Here is a 23,845-nt window from a genome sequence, read left to right on the forward strand (position 1 = left end):
GTTCTAACAGCAGACATTTCCTGCACTAAATAACCCTCAGCTATATTCTCCCTCTCCTGAAGGGAGAATACAGCATCTGTACTTGATTCTGCACACCAAGAACCGGTTCCATCAAGATTCCAGAATAAAGGGGAGGCATTCTGACAGCAAGAAAAGTAAATGCATTCTAGGATCACAGCACACTTCAAGCTTCACAGATATTTTTATATAATAAATTTCTGATATTTTTACTTCTTATTTTAAATAAGGCACAGACTGGGAAGTTTTTTTACCTTCATGTATCAAGTGAATACTTTCCTGCAAAGGTTTCAGTGAGTACACAACTTCCTATGTGTAGATAAGAACTTCCTTCTTATCCAACTTAGTGTCTCGAGAAGACCTATTACTACTAGTAGACTGTATGTGTGCCTAGAATCACTGATCAGCTACAGACACACATGAAAACACCAAAAATCAACATGTCCAGCTCTGCAGCCATGGCCTCTCCCAATCCAAAATCCTGGCCCAAGCCTGCTGCTTTTCATAGCTTTTCAATCTAATATAAACTTGCTGGTTTGAGTAACCAGCCTTTCAAATCAGATACCACTGTAAAGTCAAGAACAAAAAAGCAGTGGAAATTTCCCCCTTATCCCTTCTTCTCCACTGGTCTTAGGTACCGACCGACTAAAAGCCACTCACCAGACAATCCTGATGAGCTGCAATATCGCTCTCTTTGGCAACATACATTACAGAACCAGCCGCCCCTTCTGAACAAAACGCACATGTTCTTCTCACCATCTTCGCCATTATCCAGAAAGCACCTAGAGCAGGAAAAACTGGGACAAAACACAAAACAGTTGATGTAACTACCATATGCCAAGCAGGACACAGAAAAGCAGAGCTTGCTAGCACTTGTCCTGTAACTGCTCCTTCTCTTACATCTCCTGAACCTTGGTGCTTTGCTCCTCCAGCACCAAGTACCAGTAGAATAGGCAAAGCCCACTCTTGGCACAGCAGTGGGATGGAAACCAGCTCGCAGGAGCTCCAACTGTTAGAGCAGGAGGAAAAGTGGTTTCTCTCTTCTTGGAAAGTCACTAACAAGTCATAAGGGACAACACAAGTTTTCAAGCTTGCTTGGCAATACCTGCCCCAATAACAGGACCCAAGGAGCAGCCCAGCAAGTCACGCCCTAAGGAGTGAAACTCCTTCTACTTGGAGGATGTCAATCACTCATAGCAGCGCTTTTCTTACGGTACTTCTGCCACATGTGGGTCTGCAAGTCAACAGAGGAGAGAAAATCACCTGTCCTCAAACATCTATAGTGCCTTTCAGGAGTTCACAGAAAACAAGGAAGAAACACTAATTCCTCACTGAAAGAAAGATGTAGCAAAGAAGCATGGAAGGGCCTGTAAGTAAAAGGGAGCAGAAGACAGAATCAGAAACAAGAGATTTGAACATTCTCTCTCAAAGAGGTGAAGCGCTAACAGGAGTTACAGAATTTTCTCTATGCCCTGGGATTTGCTTCAGGGACACCTGTTCTCTTTTCCTGGCCATATCCACTCTAGTCTTAATTGTTGTTCTTCACACAGTCTCTCTTTTCCTCCAGCAGCTGCAAAACTTTGAGGCCATCTACTTATTTCACAAAAACAGTCTACATGCATCTGGACGAGCCTTCACACATATCCCCCATCAGCAGTTTAGAGCACCACACCACAACATCAGTAGCAGAAGTTTTACTTTGCGTTTTTTTGTGCAAGTCCACCGCAGAAATCTTCAACAACTTCCCACTCCTACTAAGTGTGATACTCCACTGTCCTTTGCTGGAGACACCACCTCTGACAGCACAAACTCCTGTATGACAAGGGGAAGAAGAGTCTGCATTTACTTTCAAGAAATAAGAAGATCTGAAGTTAAATTATTCTAGTGAGGGAAAGGTAGTAAGGTCCAAGTACAAAATCTCATAGTCCACCAAATCTTGCAACCTTTACCTGGCTTTCAACAAACTGTTTTCATTAGTTCCCATCTCCCTTGCATAAAACAAGGTGAGAATTGCACCAGAGCAGAAGGAGATTTTTTATATGTTTTCTCCCCTCTGACTCATGCTACTGAGAATTTACTTCATCACAACAAGCCACTTTACCTTCACAGACATCTAGGGGGGATTTCCCCTCCATCCTTCTACCTCTTGTAAGAAAGGCAGGATAGGGACTGATTTCCAATATCCATCTATACAGCGACCATCACAACAGTCTCAGAACTTCAGCATTAAATAAATATGATAGAAACAAACAGAAATATATAGAAATATTAGAAACAGAAAACAGACAGAAAGAAATTTAAAAAGAGAATGAACTGGAGTTTGAATGGTCTAGAATGCAAGAAAAGTTCTCTGCGGCAAGCTAATACCTGGAATCGACGCAGATACACAGGCCCTGCTCAGGCCCAGTCAGAGGATCCAGCTCCAGGAACTTAGTGAGGAAGAGGCTAAAGACGGAGTCTACAGACCCTGGTGTTCTTACAGACTCAGGAGAGATCACTCACCAAATAATATCACAGGCAAAACAGACTCAACTTGGGGATATTAACTGAATTTATTACTAATAAAATCAGAGCAGGATAATGAGAAATAAAATAAACCTTAAAAACATCTTCCCCCCTCCCCTCCCTCCTTCCCAAGCTCTACCTCCTCCCCCAGTGGCACAGGGAGATGGGGAATTAGGGTTACAGTCAGTTCATCACATGTTTCTGCTACTGCTAAGGGAGACAAGTCTTTCTCCTGCTCCAACATGGGATCCCTTCCACAGGAGACAGTCCTCCATAAACTTCTCCAGTGTGAGTCCATCCCATGGGCAACAGTTCTCCACAAACAGTTGCAATGTGGGTCACTCTTCCATGGGGTGCAGTCCTTTGGGCACAGTCTGCTCCAGTGTGGCTCTCCCCGAGGATCACAAGTCCTACACCAGGAAACTTGCTCCAGTGTGGGCTCCTCTCTCCAAGGGTCTGCAGGTCCCTGCCAGGGGCCTGCTTTAGCATGGGTTTCCCACGGGTTCACAGCCTTCTTTTCAGGCATCCACCTGCTCCAGTGTGGGTCTCCTCCAGGGACTGCAGGTGATTCTCTGCATCCCCCTGGTCCTCCATGGGCTGCAGGGACACAGCTGCTTCACCATGTTCTGCACCAGGGGCTGCAGGGGAATCTCTGCTCTGGTGTCTGGAGCACCTCCCCCTCCTTCTCCACTGAGCTTGGTGTCTGCAGAGTTTTCTGCTATCCTATCATACATATACACACGTACACACACACACACACACATACAGTTTTCTACTATATCCTCTTAAATATTCTTACTCCACTCTTTGACCACAATTACATCTGCCCGATAATTTTTTTCCCTTCTTAAATATGTTATCACAGAGGCATCACTATCGCTCCTGATTGCCTCAGCCTTGGCCAGTGGCAGGTCCATCCTGGAGTTGGTTGGCACTGTCTCTGATATGGGGGACGCTTCTGGCAGCTTCTCACAGAAGCCACACCTGAAACCGCTCCCCGCTACCAAAACCTGGCCATGCAAACCCATGACACCCCCACAGGAGCCTTGCTTCAGTTCCTTCCTCTTCCCTAGCTTTCTGCTATGGAGTACTGCCTAGAATAGGACATGGAGCTAAACAGGGCAATGGATCTGGCTGAGTGCTCCCATGCAAGAAGGGAGAGGCTAAAGGCAGGGTTCCAGTTTCACAATTTAATTACATTTCACCTAAACAATGTCTTGCTTTTGTAGGGCTTAAGTTAGCTGCTCACAGATTCCAGTGGAACCCCAAGATCTGTCCAAAAAGGCAGGAAATCCTTGTTCCTTAGTCCGCTCTTCCACTCGCACTCATGACAGCAAAATTCTTATTTCTCCTACTGTGTCTTGTTCAAGTTGAGGAATTTGTTCCTTGTACAGAAGCTGGTCTGCATCTTTGATCAGCTCCGTCACTTCTCAACCCCTTCTCTACTCTTGCAATGCTCCAAGAGGAGCAAGCCATCTTCAAAAGGGTGGGCTACCATTTACAGTACAAAGTCACAAAGTCACTCTGTAACTTTTTCTTAATAACTGTTAATATTCCAATCACATTTTAGACTGCTTCTGAGCAAAGAGCTGACACTTTCATAAAACTATTGTTGGAGGCACAAAGCAGTGAAGTAAATGCAAAGCTCAACACGCGATGAGGTCCACAGTGACGAGAGCAGACATGGAAACCAGGTGGAGGGCTGGTAGTTTGTGCTGCCACAGCATCAGGGACGAATGTGAGGAGGGGTGGGAGCCACGTGGTCTCGTTCTTCCACTTGCTTAACCAAGACTGCTACCAACTACACCTCCTAAGTACTCCATGCAATGCGACCACAAAGAATGGAAAACTGGATGACAGTCTCAGCCACGGCACGTTGTACAGTAATGGTAAATAAGGTATAAAAGTACCCCAATTCATACCAAACTGGGAACATGAGAATTTGACATGGAAATTGTAGGGACAGATCGAAAGGTTTGTCCTCCTCACCCTCCTCAGAAGGGATACCTTTCAGTGAGACTTGTCTACTTGGCTACATGAAGTCACGGAATCACACGATCAATTAGGTTGGAAAAGACCTCTGAGATCACTGAGTCCAACCTACGACCAACCACCACCTTGTCAACTAGACCATGGCACTGAGTGCTATGTCCAGTATTTTCTTAAACACTTCCAAGAATGATGACTCCACCACCTCCCTGGGCAGCACATTTTAATATCTAATCACTCTTTCTGTGAAGAAATTCTTCCTGATGTCCAACCTAAATCTCCCTATGTTTTCACCCAGAACATTAAGTTGTGATTGCAATTGTGTTGTTAGTGTTCTATAGAGCTATTCGTCAATAACACACACATATCTCGGACAATTCAAAAGAACCTCATATATAACATTTAATAAGCCACACTCTTCGTGAACCCGACTGGCTCCTTTGAATGTGACCAGACCTACAGTTAATTGACTACTCCTGCACTCAATATCAGGCCTAGAATTGTGGTTTTGCAACAACTACGTACTACAGTTCCCCAGATCTCTTTCTGAAGTGGTATCAGATAGTGCAGAGGACATCAGCATTACAGTTACTACTCTGACACATCATATCCCACTTATCAACGTTGGATTTTCATCTCCTGTTTTATAGTCAATCCCTTACTGTCACAAAGTCCTTCTGCAACCCTCCGTTTCCACTTCCATTGTCACAGGAGGAGGCTGTGGGAACCCAAGGGGACCAATTCACCTATATGAGTTTTGGAGGCCCTTCCACTGCCCTCCAGTCAGAAGACAGAGATGCAGCTGAGAGAAAGGAACAGTCACACCTTCCTGCTTCCCCCGTACCTGTGCCATTTCCTCGAAGTAAGGCTGTTGGGGGTTGGTTTTGCTTTTGCAATTGTGACAAAAGGTAAGATACTGGGAAAGGAAACAGAAAGTAAAAAAGGACAAGGACATTGTTGGCAAGAGCACACTTGTGCCACTTCCAAATATATCCCGCTGAAACATCATCAGTTTGTCTAAGTATTTCCTCTCCAGACCCAACTCTGAAAGCATCCTTGCACGTAAATACACACATTTTACATGGGAGAAAACTAAGGCACAGAATGTCACGTGGCATATCCATAGAGGGGAAAGGAAAAGAACCCAAGTGTCCTGACTTCCAGCACGCCAAAGAAACCCACCGCCCCAGCTCCAGCTCCGCTCTCCTCTTCCCCGCAGCGCAGCGAACGGTTGGATCTACGGAAGCAGGAAGGCAGAAGGAAATGACATACCAGCTCCCCCTCACTCACCGTGCCCCCCGTTTCCGCTTTGTGGGGAAAGAAGCCCAGCTGGAGATGGCACAGTTAGGGCTAGGGATGGGATGGGATGGCTGGGCACGACCCACACGCGTCACCCCCCATTCCCCCCAAAGTCATTACAGCACCAACACACCCAGCCTTTGCGAGGAGCAAAACTAAGCAAATCTGCCCTTCTGAACACCTTTCACTTGTGGTCACCTCGTTCCAAACCCCTGCCATGGGCAGGGACACCTTCCACTAGACCGGGCTGCTCAGAGCTCCATTCAACCTGGTCTTGAACACTTCCAGGGATGGGCACCCACAGCTTCTCTGGGCAACCTGTGACAGGGTCTCACGGCCCTCACAACAAAGTATTTTTTCCCGATACTCATCCTAAACCTGGTGTCGCCCCCCGTCCCCCCCGTCCCGGCTCTGCGCGAGCCCCGGCAGGGCCCACTCCACGGGGGGGGGGGGGGGGGAGGGGGTGACCAGCACTGAGGAGGCGCCGAGTCTCGCGCACTCCCTCCCCGCCCCCCTCCCCGCGTGCCCGCGGTGGCACTTACCGCCCGCCCGCCCGCGACCCGGCTCGCGCACGCCGCCGCTCCCACCGCCCCCTCCCCCGCCCCCAACGCTCCCGCGCGGAAGTGGGCGGGCCCAGCCGGGCCCAGAGCATGCGCGGTGGCGCCCGTCGATGCTTGCCCGGAGCACCCCCTCTCTCCCGGCACTGATTGGCTCCGGCCCCCGGGGCGGGGCCGGAGGGGAGGGCGCGCGCCGCCGCGCCGCCAGTCACGTGATCGGCCCCGCCCGTGGTACTCCCCGCCGTTTTGGGTGGGCCGCGGTCTGGGACCGGGAACACGGGTTCGATAGTCGCTCCCGGGGCGCCGCCGGGCAGCCGCTTCCCGAGGGCTTTCCCCATGGGAAAGGCGACACCCCCATGCTCCCATCGGCCCCCCGTTCACTTTGCACAGAATCACAGAATCAATTAGGTTCGAAAAGACCTCTGAGATACCGAGTCCAACCCATGACCGAACGCCGCCATGACAACCAGGCTGTTGGGAAAATCTTTATTTGTAACAAATAGTGTTATACGGGGAAAAAACCCCCAACTTTCTTAAGAAAGGATGTTCTTTGATGTTTGGTCTTTGTAATCTTCAAGACTAATGAACAAGAAGGAAGATTCAATCCATGAAAGAGATGGCAGCACACGAGCAATGATGTCAAGGTGTTAGAAAAACAAATTGAAGTTTAGGGCATGACATGCTTCAGTGATTGCAGACCTGGGGGAGGAGGTTAACATAGTTTGGGAAGAAGGATGTACCACTGAAAACAGACAGGAAGAATGCAGAATTTACAGGCCACAAGGACATTTGGCAGAACTCATGAGATAAGAAAGAAACTTGTAAAACCAACTCCATAATTGTGCTGCAGTCAGCAGTGGGTAAAAGGCAATTCTGGCAGGGGGGATCAGAGATTACTGACCCAGGAAACCCACTGACTGAAAAGAAAGGAGAAACTGAGCATGCAACTAATTAGCATGAGAAGAGAGAGAATCATTAACTCATAGAAGATACAATATGAATACTGGAACAATGTCACTTGTAGCCAATGAACACTAATTCCTTTGTTTGCTAAAGTGTATAAATAGTTAAAAATTTTGATTATCGGGGTGTGTGTGTCAGGAGGAGCAATTCCCCCACGCATCTCGAGCCAAAGATAAAGTAATGCCTGCTCAGCTTTCTAATACTGAAATTACAGTGTTAGAGAGCTTTATTTTCCTGACATTTTCAGTGACAATTTCTGGTGATCCAGGTGGAACCCTGCATCCAATGCTAGACAGATTCACAGGACCGAGAGGACTCCAGTGCGCACCAGAGGTTTTTCAGGGAGATCCTCCGGTCCCCTGATCTGTTGAGTTCAAGGCATGGCCCCTGGGATTTATTAAGATGTTACTGGGGGGGGTATAACGAGGCTGCTGGAAAGTCTCGCTGGATTAAGGTAAAGGGAACTTGGAAACTAGGTTTTGGGCTAGTTTGCACATAATTATGGGGACATCCAGAGTGCCAGCCCTATGAAAGGTTAAAAAGTGTGAGCAGGTTTTGCACACCCCTCAGGGTTAAAAGTGTGAGTGGCTGTTGCACATCACTCTCAAAAGGAAATGTAATTGTGTTTTATTATATTCTATGAAGGGTTCTGGTCAAACATCAAAAGGGGGGGCTTTGGAGAAATCACGCCTAGGATGTATTTTGAAACCGTGGAGGGAGGTGGGAGGTGCAACAGGAGGCTCTCTCTCCAGAAAAAAGTTAATTGAATACTGTAATAATTGATGGCCTTTGGATGATGGTGAAAAATGGCCAAAGAATAGAACTTTAAGTTACAATACAATGAAAATACCTTGTGAGCACTGATGCATATGGGCTTGGGAACTGGGACACCAACCATACAATTAACACATGAATAGCAGGTGGTTCTTCCACAACTCATTTATCAAGGAACAAAGCAAGTTGTGGGTACTAGTCTCATGGTGACCTTTTCCATTGCAGGTAATTTGACTACAAGCCAACCACTTTATCCCATAAATGACAGCCTGAGTGAGCCTTCTTTGAGCTCTCCCTGCTAAGCAGCTGGCTGCATGGCAGTGATTTCCCCCTGTGAGCTGGGACACCTCTCACAGTTACTCCTCGAGGCTGGGAGACCCGAGCCCAACTGCAGGTCCCTGGTAAGTGACTGATATTGCACATAATCTTGTATTAGAGTGCACTAGATTTTCTATTGGTAACTGATTTTGTGTTGGTAATTTTAAATCATTATTATATCCTGTGCAGTAACAGAGTAAACCTTGCCATCAAACTTTGTTAAGTAACACTTTTACAACATCTTTAATAAAACCACTTTTTCTGATACCTTTGCTGGTGGTTCTTCAAGTGGTCTAAGTCGCCCACCTGTGACACCTCCTTCTTTGCACAAGGCTCCAACACACTCAAAAGCCACATGCCTGCACACCCATCCCTTGCTCCATTTCAGGGCCACATCCTGCATCTGCGCTCACTGTCCCCTAATGTAGTCTGTTTCTCTCTTGCCAACAAGCCACATGGCAAGGACCTCTGTGGCCCCCCTGTCCCATGCTACACAATATAGCACTGAAATGAGGTACACTGGATTTCTCAAGGAGTTCTCTGTGTGTCACAAACGTGGATGTAATGGTTGATAAAGGCAAGGATAAATAATTTGCTGATCAAATTAAGTTTATAATAATAAAGTTTGCAATGGAATGGTTAATGTTTTGCTTAGGTTGCAAAACGTTAAATTGCGAAATGCTAAACAGCAATGTTGTGTTGCCATGGCGAGTTATATCCTGTTATGCTAAGTCTATGCTTAAGTGCACTTATAAGGAAGAAAAAGCATGAAGCTCTATATGAAGGACAGAGGGGGTCGGCTAAAGGGACCAGAAAGAGGACCTACTACCTTCATCCGGGGATTGCGATACAGCAAGTACTGAGGACTGTTGACTAACCAGACTGTTGGCTGGCCCCCAGCAACAGCATGAGGTCCACGCAGTGAGAACCAGTGATGAAGCCACTGGTGATGAAGCCAGTGATGAAACCAGAGTCTAAGGGGGAGGGGATTGCAGCAAGTATAAAAAAGCGAGCTTTGGTTTATTGAGCTTGTGGACCGCTGGCGGAGCAGGAGACTCCCCGGCCGCCCAGCGCTGTTTTGCTCATTTGCCTTTAATAAATTTTGGTATTTCAAATTTTAAAATTATTTGTGGTCTCTTTGACTATAACAGTGGAGAGGGATGCCTTTTATGATAAGGTAACCCATCTAGTTGATCAAGGGAAGCCAGCTGATGTACTACTTTCAGACTTCAGCAAAAATGTTGCTACTGTCTCTCACAGGTTCCTTCTGCACAAAATGTCCAGCACAGAGCTGGATAAACACATTATGTGGTGGGTGAGCAATGGGTGTGCTCATGGGTGGAGCACAGAAGGTAACAGTGAATGGGGTGACATCAGACTGGCGACCAGTCACTAGTGGGGTTCCACAGGGCTCTATCTTGTGCTCTTCAACATCTTCATAAATGGCTTGGACACAGGACTGGAAGGGATACTAAGCAAGTTTACGGATGACACAAAACTGGGAGGAGCTGCCTTGAAGGGAGAGAGGCCCTGCAGAGAGACCTTGACAAATCAGAGGGCGGGCAATCACCAACCACATGACGTTCAACAAGGGAAGTGCTGGATTCTGCACCTGGGATGGGGCAACCTCGGATGTTCATACAGACTGGGGAATGAGGTGCTGGAAAGCAGTGCCATGGCAAGGGACCTGGGCATCCTGGTCGATGGCAAGTTGAATCTGAGTCAGCAGTGCCCTGGCAGCCAGGAGGTCCAACCTTGTCTTGGGGGGCATCAGGCAAAGCATCGCCAGCCAGTCAAGGGAGGGGATTGTCCTGCTCTGCTCTGCACTGGTGCAGCCTCACCTTGAATATTGTGGCAGTTTGGGGCACCAAAATACAGGAAAGATATTGAGCTGTTAGAGAGGGTCCAAAGGAGGGCAACGAAGATGGTGAAGGGCCTTGAAGGGAAGCCATATGAGAAGCAGCTGAGGTCACTTGGACTGTTCAGCCTGGAGAAGAGGAGACTGAGGGGAGACCTCATCACAGTCTACAACTTTCTCATGAGGGGAAGAGGAGAGTCAGGTACTGATCTCTTCTCTGTGGTGACCAGTGACAGGACCTGAGGGAATGGCCTGAAGTTGTGTCAGGGGAGGTTTAGGTTGGGTAAAGATTCTTCACCCAGAGGGTGGTTGGGTGCTGGAACAGGCTCCCTAGGGCAGTGGTCACAGCACCAAGCCTGTCAGAGTTCAAGATGCATTTGGATGATACTCTCAGGCACAAAATCAGGTCTGACTCTTGGGAATGGGTGCAGGGCCAGGAGTTGGACTCAATGATCCTTGTGGGTCCCTTCCAACACAGCATATTCTGTGATTCTGTGAACCCAATAAGAAGCAGGCATTTCTCTCCTGCAGTAGCAGAATTTGCCCAGATCACTGTTCTGATTAATGTAATCTCTGTTCAAGATTATTTCTCCCACCAGATCCATCAGGCTTAGGTGTATTTTAACAGTTCTAAGCCCCGAGACAGGCAGACTTGCATTCACAATGAGTTTCAGAAAAGCAAGTTTTACTAACTCAGCACTGTGGGAGGGCACAGAAAACACCAACAAACTCTTGCTCTCATCAGTTGTGTCTCTGCTGCAGATGGCACGGAGCACAAGTTCTTCCAGTGCACTGTGAACTTTGCTTGTGGATGAGAAGACGGGAGGGGGAAGACCAGGAGCACAGAAATTATCTAGGAAAGGTTTGATGCCTGTTCTTAGGACAAAGAATTCTAATTCTGTAAACTACAAAAGTGACATTTAAATGTAAATTTAAAAAAACATCAGGTGAAAGGCATTTTAATGGAATGCAATTAGCACCACAGACTTGAGCACACTGTTCGCTGTGTAGTAGTCCTGTCCAGCACATAAATCCCAGGGTACAAGGTGTGTTGGCAGTAGGGAAGCTTTGCCTATAAGATTTTTTTCCTGCACTTCTGAACTCCACACTGACAGGAAATTTCTGTCTCTGGCATGCTTCCAGCTTCATAGCCATAATCCCACGTGAGTTCGGTTCCAGCTTTCACATGTCTAAGAAACAAAACGCTGGGTCAATTTGTTTGAACTGAGTGAAACGGTACTGTGTTTGCAATTTGTCACCAACGACTCACATGCAAACCCAAAAACTGTATGGGGCAGGGACCATCACACAGGCAGCTTGTTGGGAGAGAAACAAGATATATAAGGAGTCTCTGACACACACATGGTGCTTGGCCTACCAGAGCTGTACAGAGTGCAAGTACCCACACATAGATGAAAAGAATTTATCAAGCAGTGCAATAGTGTCGGAGTCTAAACAACCTGCTTTTAGACAAAATTCTGGGAAACAAAAATCAAACAAAACAAAACAACAACAGCAACAACAACAAAAGGAAAAATACATAAGTGAACACATCCTAAATGAGAACACAGTTTTGTTATTTTTACTAAGTCCAGTGCATCACTGAAGTTTGAACAGATCTCTAGATATGCTGGCCATCTTTGGCCTGACAAGCTATGTTTTAATGCAATTGCACTATCTATATGCACAAAGACTCAGAATTAAACACATGCTCGTCATGAACCAGCTGCTCTGACAGTACATGAAAGAGAAGAAATTTCTAAGGTAGGAAATTCATTGCCGAAAAGGAATGCCAAACTAAATACCTTAGACTAATATGCTGAGAGACAACTGATGGAAAATACAATAAATATGAGTATTATAAAGAAGAGAGTAATTCTCCAATGTTTCTCATTGGATACAATGTAAGGGACATCCAGTGAATTACCAGGCAGCAGGCTGAGAACAAACAATGAGGACTTTTCAAACAGCACATTTTAACCTGGGACTTGCTGCCTTAAGATGTTCTGGAGGTCAGACATATAAAACAAATGAAAAGGTGACTGGGCAAGTTCATGGAAGGTACACAATTAAGCTCAATGATCCAGATGAAGTCCTTAATGTAGAAAAGTTGTAAAAGGGTGATGTCCAGTAAATGTGAGAGCCAGTCAGGGAAACTCTCTTTCAACAACCCTTCTCTTTCCCTAAGTGTCTTTGCTGATCACTGTTACCTCTCTCTACTTGCCTCAGTCCCCACTACACATATCTTTACAGAGTACCTGAGCCAGAAAGTCTCTAGCTAAAACAAAATCTTTTTTCTGACACATTTCAACACATTGTCTTCACAATTTTGGGAAGCCTCCCAGTGCAATCCACAGCATCTGTGTTAGTTTGGACCAGGGTTGCAAGACTCCAGAGAAGATCAATGTTCCCAGGAACTGGTTTGTCTGGGACAAATTCTCTCCTATTTTAAGTTCTTGCCTAGTATCACCGCTGGTACGTGCATCAGCCAGATTCATTCAGACAATTAATCCTTCCACCCCTGGGTTTAGCTGCCATCTTATGTTTTACTGGAACCAGCTCTCTGTACCGCCCTTTCTATCAGCCACTAAGGAAATACCTGCATCTTTTGCTTTCAGAGCAAATTTTCACCCTTTAAGTATCCTAATGCCACTTCCCTGGGACATGTTGGGCTACACAAAGTCCTGCTTCTCTTGATAGCTGTGAGAAGGCCTGAAGCTAGCTTGTTTGGCCCACAGAGCATCTCAACCTTAATATTCTGTGGGGTTTCATCCTGCCCTATGGGACCAAGATATGCAGGCCATTCTTTGAGACAGAACAGTGGAATGAGTGAATCTTGGCTTTTAAAATAACCATGCCGAGTTAAACCTATTTTCCACCGAAGAAGATTATCACTGAAATGGACACATCAAAATTAAGCTTCCCCACTTCACATTTCAATGCAAAACTGAAGAAAAACTCATCAGTGATAATCAAGAAACTGTATTTCTTCTGTTTTTAGTGCACAATAAGAACTCACCAAAAAGAAGGTAATTTTGTGCTTTCATGATCTAAGCATCTCCCCCACCCCTCAGCATAATTATGTCCTAATAACTAAATACTGATTTTTTTCCCCTAGTGCCTTGAATGAACAACATTTAACTTCCAGAAATTCACCTGTTTGTGAAGAATGCCACCCATGGAAAACTTCTGTTGTGAGTCTCTACGAACACGCTTTGTGCAAAGAGATTTGGGCAGCAGCTGTGCTGTAAAACAGGAAATCTGTATTAGAAACAATGAAACACCACATCATTGGCTGAAAAACCTATTTTGTGTCAGATATTTGTCACTAGAAAAGGTAGTTTCTTCCTTCCCATCTCCAGCCCACACAGAATGTCTATTATTCAATGCCACTGCCACTTATTTTTGCAATAATTATGTCTCTTTAAAGTATCACTTTTTGCCTACGAAAACCAAGTTCTTTTATCAAGTTGTTCTCCGGAAATTTATGGAGAAAATTCATTTTAGATTCAGAATGCACCACAAATAATCAGTATGTGGCAGATGTATCTTGCTGTCAGCCAGGGTAGCAGTGCAAGGGAGCAAGCAATGGAGTAAATGATCGTGTGTTGGCAAAGTGCCAGATGTGAAAGGTGATTCAGGTGCTCATAGGAACATGTGTATGCTCATGGCTGCAGAAGAAAGGTTTCTGCAGGATGCATTACTAATCTTAACACCATATTACCTCTGCAAGGAAGAACAGCTTAAACATATTGCAAGGATTTTGCTGTAAGACACATATTCTGCCAATGAAGAGAAATAAGTTATTTGCAGAGCATGTGCAGAAATGTCTATTCATCTTAGCTGGAGGTACTTGGTAATTCATTACTATTTGTTTCTTGGCAAGTCAAAACTGAGAGGCTTATTTAGTAGACACGTACACAGTAGGACAGACCACTTTCTGAATCTATGATTGAATGGTAGGGAAGTTTTGTAAAATATCAAAACACTTGTCCTAAACCAGCACTAACTAGAATTTACAATGGCTGGGAGAAGGTATGTGGATCAACAAAATGTGTCATTTGCTCTCTGGACCTCCCAGAAGGCCATCAGGATAAAGACATCACTCATTACTGGGAAATACGTCACTAAGGAACCCAGTGGTGCCAACACTACAGCTGGTATGTGGCATGCATCAGCTTGTGAAGGCACTAAGTGACCCAGCTTACTGTCCTGCCACTTGTGATGGCAGAGAGGACCACTTGTGCCTTCCTTTCATGCATCTACCTCATATGTGGTTTATGTGCAAAAGCTTTCTAGTTTAAGCTTAAATAAATAAATGATGTATTTGCAAAGACAATGAAGAGAATGCATGCAACTTTTTACTTACATTTAGAAAACGACCCACGTTTCCTTCTTTTGTGGCATCCAGTACATAAATATTTTCTTCGCTAGCATTCTTTGGAAGCATCCCATCTCCATCAGCCTCCTCACAAAATGCATCTTGACTTGACTGCCTGCTATTTTCCTCTTTGCAGTCAGCTTTTAGGGGTATATTATTGGATGGCCTCGCAACACATGTGTCATCCAGCACACCTGACTTGCCACAATCAACACCCTGCAGTGACAGACTCTTTCTTTTGCATCTCGCACTGTCCACACCAACAGACTCAGTCTGTCCAATTTCCATCGGATGGTCTTCCTTCTGCTTTTGGGTGGATTCTGTCAATGGACATGTAATTATTTTTCAACATCAGTTTAAGGCCAAAGCCTTTCCCTTGTTTGGCCCTGAACTCTTACCCACCCACTCTTAAAAATGTCCTCCAAAATCTAACCATCCTGCTATTTACAAGTCTATAACACAATTGCCCTTTTCCATGCCTGTCACCAATCCTCCCGCAAATTACTGTTTCCCGCTGTAGCGTCTAAAGCACTTGCTCAAGGCACCTGAGAGTGACCAAGTCTCTCACTCTTCCCAAATCCCACTCCAGACCGATTTCTTCCACACAGCATTTTTTCATCATTCTCCACCTTAATTCCCAAGAAAATTACAAACTATAATTTAGACAGAAACAAGATGCAAGTGCAAATAGCATCGGTTTCACACTGCCTCTCCAGCTTGAGGTCCCCCCACCCCTGGATTATATCCTGTTCAATTTTTGTTGACCAGAATATGTACTGGGTGTGACACAACAAGATCTGCAAGACTGACTTTCCCACAATTGCATTGTATTTAAAAGCTGCTGTCAGGAGAGTTCAACATGTCCCCAGATCAACTTTGCAGGCAAAAGACTGTCCTGTACCCAGTACAGTAGTGCACTGTGTTATGGAAGGCAGCAATAATTTCTGTACTACTGAGCTCTCTTAAAACAGCTTCCACATCATGCAGACATTGTTCTACTCCGAGAACAGGCCTGCCCACACTGTCTACATTAAAGTCTACCACCTGATGGGACACAATCACACTAAGAATGCGGTATGTATACCTCCGAAAACCTACTTTCTTTTCCTTTCTTTGTTCCACTGTTTACTTTGGTTTTGCTTGACTGATGAATCTGAGAACTATTATCTTCATCTGAGCTGGCACTGTGCACCTGTGTGTCAAATGAAAAGGCTGTGATGTATTGTTGCTGTGTGCAACTCAGAGTCAACACAGTACAGCAAGTGGCCTCTAGAACTCTAGGGCTGCAGGTTCAAACCTTCTGTAATGCATGGCTGTGGCCGAGTTTGAAAAGTTAATACATTCACTGCAACGCAATATTTATCTTAATTTCAAACGATCCTTCAAAATAACCTGGAAGGAGTTCCCCATGCAACAAAACATTTAAGTAAGTGTCTAAGTCCCAACAATTTCACCAGAATTCTAAGTTGCTGAACCAAAGCCCAAACATATTTTTTACAGAGTTTCAATGAAATGAACAGATGTGGCAGGATTTCTCCTCTCCTGCCACAAAAAGGCAACCACTTTGGCTCCAGAATGGAGCCAAATGTTAGCATGAAAATCCCACATGCATTTTGTAAGTGCAATGAATCCAATAAAACCTACAGAGTAAGTTTACCCCAGTTTTCCTCCTTTACACACATTTGCAGGCAACACTTCACACTCAGATCAGATCAAATTCTCCCAACTCTGCCACTGCATGAAAAAATCGTGTACAAATCCTGAGATTTTCCTCTCTCCCTCCTATGTCATTCTTCTGGGAGGCATCACAAAAACATTACCACTCTCACACCCTAACCCTGTAGTTAGTGACAACAGGAGATGGAGGGGAAGAATAAATTCCTAAGATTCTCAAGGCTGGAGTGCAAGTGAAGGGTGGAGAAGGGAAGGCTGTGGGAGTAGTTAGTGCTGGTCTGGAGGAACATGTTAAAGGACTGATAATGGAGAAGGGATGGGGTGCAGCTTCCAGCATGGCAGCTTAGCTCACAGTGTGACACAATCTCCTGAAGAAAGGTCATTAGAACTATCTAAATGTACAAGTTGAAAAGGTCAAAATTAACATAAATATTCAGCACAGAAAAATGAATCTATTAAAGCCTATTATTATTATTATTATTACCATTTTTAGCTGGTGATTGTGAAAAAAATCTGTTCTTCCAGGCCTTGTGGTTGCAATACTCAAGTTCTCTGGATGAACCCTGTACAGAAAGGTCAAAAGGAAATTATGAAAGACAGACTCACAAGTAACTCTCACAATACATATTTCTCAGCCTCTAGTTCTAGTCTCTTCTCTACAAGAGCCAACAGCAGAGCCTGCAGTTTGGCCTCACCCCATGTTCTGTGATTATTTTGCCTTTAAGAATTGAGGACCTAGGCTAAGTTCTCTGTAGTATTTGTAAAAAACCAGTTGTTCATACCTTTTGAGGGATCAGCAGCTGCTTTTACATTGTTTCTCAACTGTCCAGCTGAGAACCAAACTGTCTGCTGTTTTACTATTATTACATCAGATCACCTCAAAATAGAGCACCTACAGACAGAGTTATACCTTTTTCCTGCTACTAATTTCAACAGTTTTAATAGTGCAGCTTTCAAACAGGAGAGCAAAGATGTTGTGGGTACAAGAGACAGCAGAGGGGGAGAGACGCAATATATGGCAGGTTTAGAAAATACTTTCTCTCAAAAGGACCTCAGTCCTTCATGTTAGGAGTTGAGGAAGATGGGAAGTAGTATTTGGTATATATTTAAAACATCTAAAGTCACATTCATTTGGATTACATTCAGACTGCAGTAGAAGACACCAGTTTCAAAACTAATATTAATATCTGTAAAATGTCTAGCAATAAATAACAGCCCTTATTCAAGAAAATTTCCAATGTAAAAAAAATGTGTTTTCCTGCCACAAAAAAGAAAATCCTGGTACTTCTTTGGGCTAGTGATAATTGCAAGAAATGCTGCTCTTTAAGGCTTTCTTAAGATTTAAAGTCCTTTGTAAATTCAAAATGTGCAGAGGCCACAAGAAAATGTGACATTATTACATGGTTACACTGTTTATTCTTTTAAAGGCAATCTGTTTGGGTGAATGACATGTCAAGCCTAGCACACTGATGTCCTCTTAAATGTTTCTCAGTCCAGCTGGACTGACTGTCATTTCTTAAGAGGCAGAATAACAATGTCTTTTTGTCTGCCATATTTTTTTTTATACAGCCCAGGTGTAAACCATTTTTTTAATCTCAAGAAAGGAAATTAATGAGATTTAAGGTAGCAGTGTAGTACAGGCAACTTTGAAACTCTGCTTGCCTACAGTTTTTAGTAATGGCACTTAGCAGAAGTAAAACCTAGCTGATTACTTTTAATTACGTAATTAGACAATGATGAATTCATTAGGCCTCCAAGATACTGAAATGCAAGTGAGAAAATAGTAGCAGATATATTTAAAAGTTTCCATTTGCAATTTCATGGTACTTCTCAAAGTTCCACAATAATCTTCTGCTATGACAAGAGCAAGAATTTGCAATCATTTGTGAGTAGTACACAGAAAGTGTTTACAAAGTAGTGTAGCAGAGCAACAAAGAAGCTCCCAACTTCCTCCTGAAAAGACTTGAGCATGCTATTGACACAGCCACGTGGTTATTTTGCAGTACTTTTATTTTAGGAATGCTGATAGGCTATGAGACCCTGAGTATACAGTGAAAACATAATTCACTGCAAAGGTGAGGTGTTGTCAGACTCCTAGCAGGAAAGGTTATGATAGAAATAAGAAAAGGTTTAGAGACTGGTAGCAAACGACAGGACAGTAAGTGGCTAATATGTCATTAAACCCTTCAGCATCATCAAGTATCTTTAAATGATTTATCTCAAGTATCTTCTATTAATTGTTTCAAAGTTGCATCATGATTAATGCCCTGAACAGATCAAGTACATCCAAGAGATGAACTGGCTTTCTAGAAAATGCCAAGTGGTACACATAGTAAGTAAAATTCACATAGAGGAAAACTCTGTTCCACTAGAAGAAATAATTGGGAAATAACAAAGAAGTTCAGAAAGAAAAAACCCACCCTCATTTGAGGACATTCAGTTCTACTCTAAGTTATAAAACAGAATTCCTAGAATAGCAGAATATTGATTTTGTTATGCTTAAGTTTATTTTGATAAACTTACAGGGTTGATTTATTTTCACTATCCACAGTTTGAGACAAAGATTCCTTATTCTCAAGAATGTCATGTTTACCAGTCTGCACTAGTTCAATGACTGAATTTGAACAATCAGTGTCAAGTTTTCTTTTTTTGGAAAAAACCCCATGGTTTCTGTCATTCACAGCACTCCTTTCTTTCAGCTCTTGACCAGCATCTCCCAGTACTTCAGCTCTGCTCATTAATCTGCCTGAAAGCAAAAGAAAAGTTTGGTTTGCTTTTTGGTTTCTTTTAATGTTTGTTTTCTTTCTTTCACGCTATCATAGGTCAAACTTACATTAAAAAAATACAAGAACATTACTTGGGAAAGCAAAATATGAATGCAGTCTATGATTCTATGATGTCAATAGAGGCCGACATACAAACTGAATTAGACATACAGCCCTCGGTACAGCATGCACAGACTTATGAGGTAAAAAAATCAACAGTCTGAAATAGACTTTGCTCCAGAACGTTTTGATTGTTTGTCTGTCACCATTGCATTGCAGAGTTCTTCAAGGTTCTTCTGTCCATTTGATCATGTTGCAAGTTAAGATTATATTGACACACTTCTCCTCCAACCCCATATTTCTGTGTTCTCAAAAAAAATCCAGGGCAGAGGCCACAAGAGAGGGAAAATTATGCTACACATCTTCCATAGGTCACCTTCTGTTACCTGAGTAGGTACAAACAAATGTCCCCTTGTCGATATCATCCAGGCAGCGGACACCCCAGCCTTTCTTTTCAGTGTTGAACACCTGCAACCTGACTTGAATGCCGTGCTGTACAACTCTGTTCTGACACATCAACTTGTCACACCTGCATAACACACTGCACTCGTAAATTCTGTCAAGAGGAAGAAAAACAAAACACAGTATAAAAGGATGCACTACTAAAACAAAGTTTCTATTACTAATTTCCCTTCTAAGCATCAATAAGGCAGTGGACTGAAAATATAAAGACTGACTAAAACTGGTTGTGCAGCAGTGCTCTGGAAATCGTGACTCTCTTGATTGCTGATTCATCAATTTTAAGAGTCTGTCAGCTAGATTTTGGTATCAGCAGACAAGAAAAATAAATGCTAAATTTTTGTTTTATAGGAGTAAAGCTCACAGAAGCAGAAATCCCTATGAAGCACCTCATTCTACGCTGGAACAGATTTTAGCAAAAACAACCTATATGCCTGAACCTCAATGTAGTTGTCATGAGTTTAAAGATTTAATGAAGTATATCTAAAAGAACTCACAATTGTGATTTTTTTTCTTTGCATTTGTTTCTGGGTTCTCTGACAGCTTTAATTCTGCTCGTTAACCATAAACTAACACCACACAGCAAGAGAGAACTGAAAGGGCTCCTTAAGCCTGTGGGTTCAAGCCCTTGGCTATTGCAGAAAGCTGCTTTGCACAATTCCTCTTCTAAACACTTGAAGTAACTGGCACCTTCTTCAGGCCACATATTAATCCACAGGAGCTGAATAATAGAAAGGGCAAAGACTTGAAGCATTGGATGGCTTTGGAGACTCTTGGAAGAATCACATATAACCAAGTCTGGCAACAGCAGCTGGTTAATGCTTCTTTAGGATTCTGGTCACTCTTTACACTTTTCTTAGACCTTAATCTAAGATGTAAAAATTGTAGGATCTGCAGTAGAAGAGTTTTTGGGTTTTTTCCTCCTATTACTCAAGTCACATTAATTATTTTTTATCATCCTGATCTGTCAGTAAAATTGTGACAAAAATAGAAGGTTTCAGTTAGTCAAAAACTCCAGTTATCTTAATCCTGTAGCACTTACACTACAGGAGTAAAATAAGAGCATACAAATAAAATAGCAGTTAATAGTTCAGTCTTTCTTACCCACTAGGAACAGGTCCCTCCAGTCTTTTGTAACGGTATCCACGGCATCTTTTACCACCTGAAGATAGAGAAGTTTTACTACAGCCTCTTGCAGTTAGCTGTAGGCATGCACATTTTGACCTAAAAGTAAGAATAAAACATCTCAGAATGTACTTGGAGCAGCGCAAATCAATCATAAATCTAGGTAAGTTGAAATGTACTTAACTATACATACACACACACACACACACACACACACACACACACACACACACACACACACACACACAGACTTGTATATATACATCTATATTCCCCTTCCCCACTTCTTTTATTCCACAAGGCTGTTTCAGGCACCCTACTTTTTCTCTTTGTCTCTTGACTGGTTATGTGTGCTTTACAATAAACATTTTTGTTCCACCTCAACCTCATTCTTCCACCAAATGGCACATGCAAACAGCTGAAGTACAACAGAAATTTATTATAAACAGGACACTATCAAATGTATCAAATGAATGAAAATCACCTCTTCTGGCACAGCATTCCAGCCTGTTAACCGCTACTTTGTTACTTTCCTCCCACCTTAGCCCTCAGGAAGTGAAGAATTTCACACTGTGGAGAACTCAAGCAACAGCGCTTGTCTTCACCATCGTATGGCACAACAACTTCAAAGAATCACTGTGATCGTGCAAATCCTGAATCCTAAAACTGCACATCAAAAGCATCTCAACTCTTGTGGGACTGCACTGCTCAGCTGAAACTAAATCACTTTAATTACTGAAGCTTCTTTATACCATCCTGTGATCTCAAGGTCTTATTGGGTCATGGGCAACTATGCTGCACACTGGCACATGCAACTGCCCCAGCTATCAAAAATATAAAATGGATCCAATACCAGGTAACACCTACAGATAGAGGTCAGACAAACACCCTTCAAGAAAGCAGACAAAATTATCACCAAACTCTCATACAATAACTGTGGCAGGTTCCCACAGAGTGTCTGTAGTCCAGAGTTACTGAGATTTAGAAAAAGCAATGAACAACACTATTGGAACTGCTCAGACCCTAAATGTATTCTGTGACCATAGGCTTTCATAGTTTCTGTTTAGACAAGGGGAAGGAAAGGATGTAGAGGTTGGGAGCAGGGTTGTTTCTTCCTCTGCCCTCAGTAACCTTCTAAGTTCCAAAGGATCTGATCCCTTCAGGCTGTCCCATCCCACCTCTAGGATACCACAGTAGGTGCTGCAGCAGATATTGTCATGTGGGATCCTTCCCTGCCTGCCAGGAAAAAATTCTTCCTCTGCTGGCACAAGAGTCTCTTTCCTACACCTTTTCCAAAGCCAACAGACCTGCTTGTCAGCTCCACCTGGAGGAGAAGCACTGCCAATTTGTGAAAAAAGGGAAAGGAACAAAATAATCCACCTGTTGAACGCTTCCTTCACTACAACAGAAGGTGGACCAGTAGGAGCACCCAAGTTCTGGTGAAGAGAAAGACACAGTGGTGTTAGTCAATACCAAACATGGCACAAGACAACTCCCACAGATATTCCAGCAGCATTGGTCCTGTTTGACACTGTTTGGTACTGTGCACCTTCACACACCACCACACTGCTGTTGTGGCATCATGTCACTGGACTAAGATTAGATTTTTCTACCTACCTATCAATGCAGCCATCTGTGCAGTCACATGAATCCACAAACAGGCTGGAGAAGTTGTTGAGATAATATCCACGTGGCCATGATGACTTCCGATATTTGAAATAAGGTAACCTTGCGCGGTCAAGATTGTTACAGAAGGAGATGGGCACAGACTCGGCTCCGTTGCTAATATCAAAGTCAAACACAAGGGGTTCGGGATTCATGGTGTTCCTGCCCAACAGTACATATGTGTTGAAGGAAAAGTGATCAACAAATAAGAAATTGCACTTTGTTTCAAACAAATAATTTTGCACGTCTCGAAAGCTTCTCAGACTCCGACCGCAAGGAGCTTTGTAATTCACATCCAGTGATTTCGAAAGGCAGTCTGCTTTTGCATGCCGTCTTTGAAAGTGAAACAGGATTGGCATCTTCAGAGGGTTTTCACCCTTGTAGGAGCCCGCTGCTCTCTTGGCAAGACATGCACTAGAGCACTTGTGGTTCTGATACTGTGGGTTTAAAGGTAAGTGTTGAATTTCGCTAGATGCTTTTTTAGTCCCTGACCATGTTCTTTCCATCTCCTCTTTCCTGTTACTTGGAGTAGAAGAGAAAAAAGAAGAAAAAAGAGCAGCATCTTAGACAACCAGCGAAGCATTCAGCTTTTTAGTGGTTCAATATTTTTAGCACAGGAAAGAAACAGCCCATTCCTGGAAGGCCCAGGGTTTCACTGAAACACTGTTTCACACGGTATTACTGTCCTAACTTCATATGAAGATATATTCAGTTGCATTAAAAAAAGAAAAAAAAAAAAAAAGCAACAGCTTCTTAGCTTCTTCCCAGAAAGAACTTACATGCTAAAACACAGAAAGGACGTAAAAAAAAAAAAAAAAAAAAAAAAGACGAACAACATATTTACCCCCCAATCAATACCTGAGGCTAAATACAGAGGGACTAAGTCACATGCCTGACAATATGCAAAGTACAGAAAGCCTGTGAACTGCTGCTTAAGTCCTAACCCTGATAATCCTGGTAATACTCATGAATCTTCATTCACAACCTAATGCCCTATTCTGCAATGTTCTCATGGGGTAAATTAGACAAGTCTACTTAAAACCTCACATTTTCCATGTAAGTCAAGTTAAAAACATTTTCACTTCGAAAGCTGGCAGAATTCAAAACTGGGTTTAAAACACTGAGTTTAGAAATACAAACTGAGAACTCTCTCAAATGCAGTAAAGAACATGTCAAATAAGGAACTGAAATAAAGACGCTGACCTGTCAGAACCTTCTACAGCATTTGCAGTGTTGTCATCTGCAAGAACATGCTGCAATTTGGGTTTGGTTTCCTGCACTCCATCTCCATCAAACCCATCAGTTACTGAAAAAAATGAATGCAAGCAAAAATTTCATCAACTCACATTTCAATCTATAATTGAATTTAGTTACTAAAGAAAAAATTGACAAAATACATTAAAAATAATGCATTTCTATGAAGCACAGCTAACAA

At 43.4% G+C, this 23,845-nt stretch overlaps 1 protein-coding gene across 1 annotated transcript in view; it reads right to left on the reverse strand.

Moving 5' to 3' along the window:
* Nucleotides 1-23,845, reverse strand: part of LOC116782495 (histone-lysine N-methyltransferase SETDB2-like) — a 49,426-nt gene that overhangs the window by 20,798 nt on the left and 4,783 nt on the right. The window contains exons 5-19 of the mRNA XM_032679245.1: nucleotides 23,614-23,716; nucleotides 22,363-22,932; nucleotides 20,725-20,844; nucleotides 19,548-19,717; nucleotides 18,860-19,082; nucleotides 16,821-16,899; nucleotides 15,761-15,854; nucleotides 14,651-14,982; nucleotides 13,438-13,526; nucleotides 11,356-11,471; nucleotides 9,302-9,397; nucleotides 6,183-6,748; nucleotides 5,695-5,749; nucleotides 1,717-1,830; nucleotides 679-815 (exon numbers count right to left, since the gene is read on the reverse strand). Of these exons, the coding sequence (XP_032535136.1) occupies nucleotides 679-815; nucleotides 1,717-1,830; nucleotides 5,695-5,749; nucleotides 6,183-6,748; nucleotides 9,302-9,397; nucleotides 11,356-11,471; nucleotides 13,438-13,526; nucleotides 14,651-14,982; nucleotides 15,761-15,854; nucleotides 16,821-16,899; nucleotides 18,860-19,082; nucleotides 19,548-19,717; nucleotides 20,725-20,844; nucleotides 22,363-22,932; nucleotides 23,614-23,716 (2,864 nt within the window). The remainder of the gene's footprint in view (nucleotides 1-678; nucleotides 816-1,716; nucleotides 1,831-5,694; nucleotides 5,750-6,182; nucleotides 6,749-9,301; nucleotides 9,398-11,355; nucleotides 11,472-13,437; nucleotides 13,527-14,650; nucleotides 14,983-15,760; nucleotides 15,855-16,820; nucleotides 16,900-18,859; nucleotides 19,083-19,547; nucleotides 19,718-20,724; nucleotides 20,845-22,362; nucleotides 22,933-23,613; nucleotides 23,717-23,845) is intronic.

This window comes from Chiroxiphia lanceolata, chromosome 2 (assembly GCF_009829145.1).
Source record: "Chiroxiphia lanceolata isolate bChiLan1 chromosome 2, bChiLan1.pri, whole genome shotgun sequence".
Classification (NCBI taxonomy): Eukaryota; Metazoa; Chordata; class Aves; order Passeriformes; family Pipridae; genus Chiroxiphia; species Chiroxiphia lanceolata.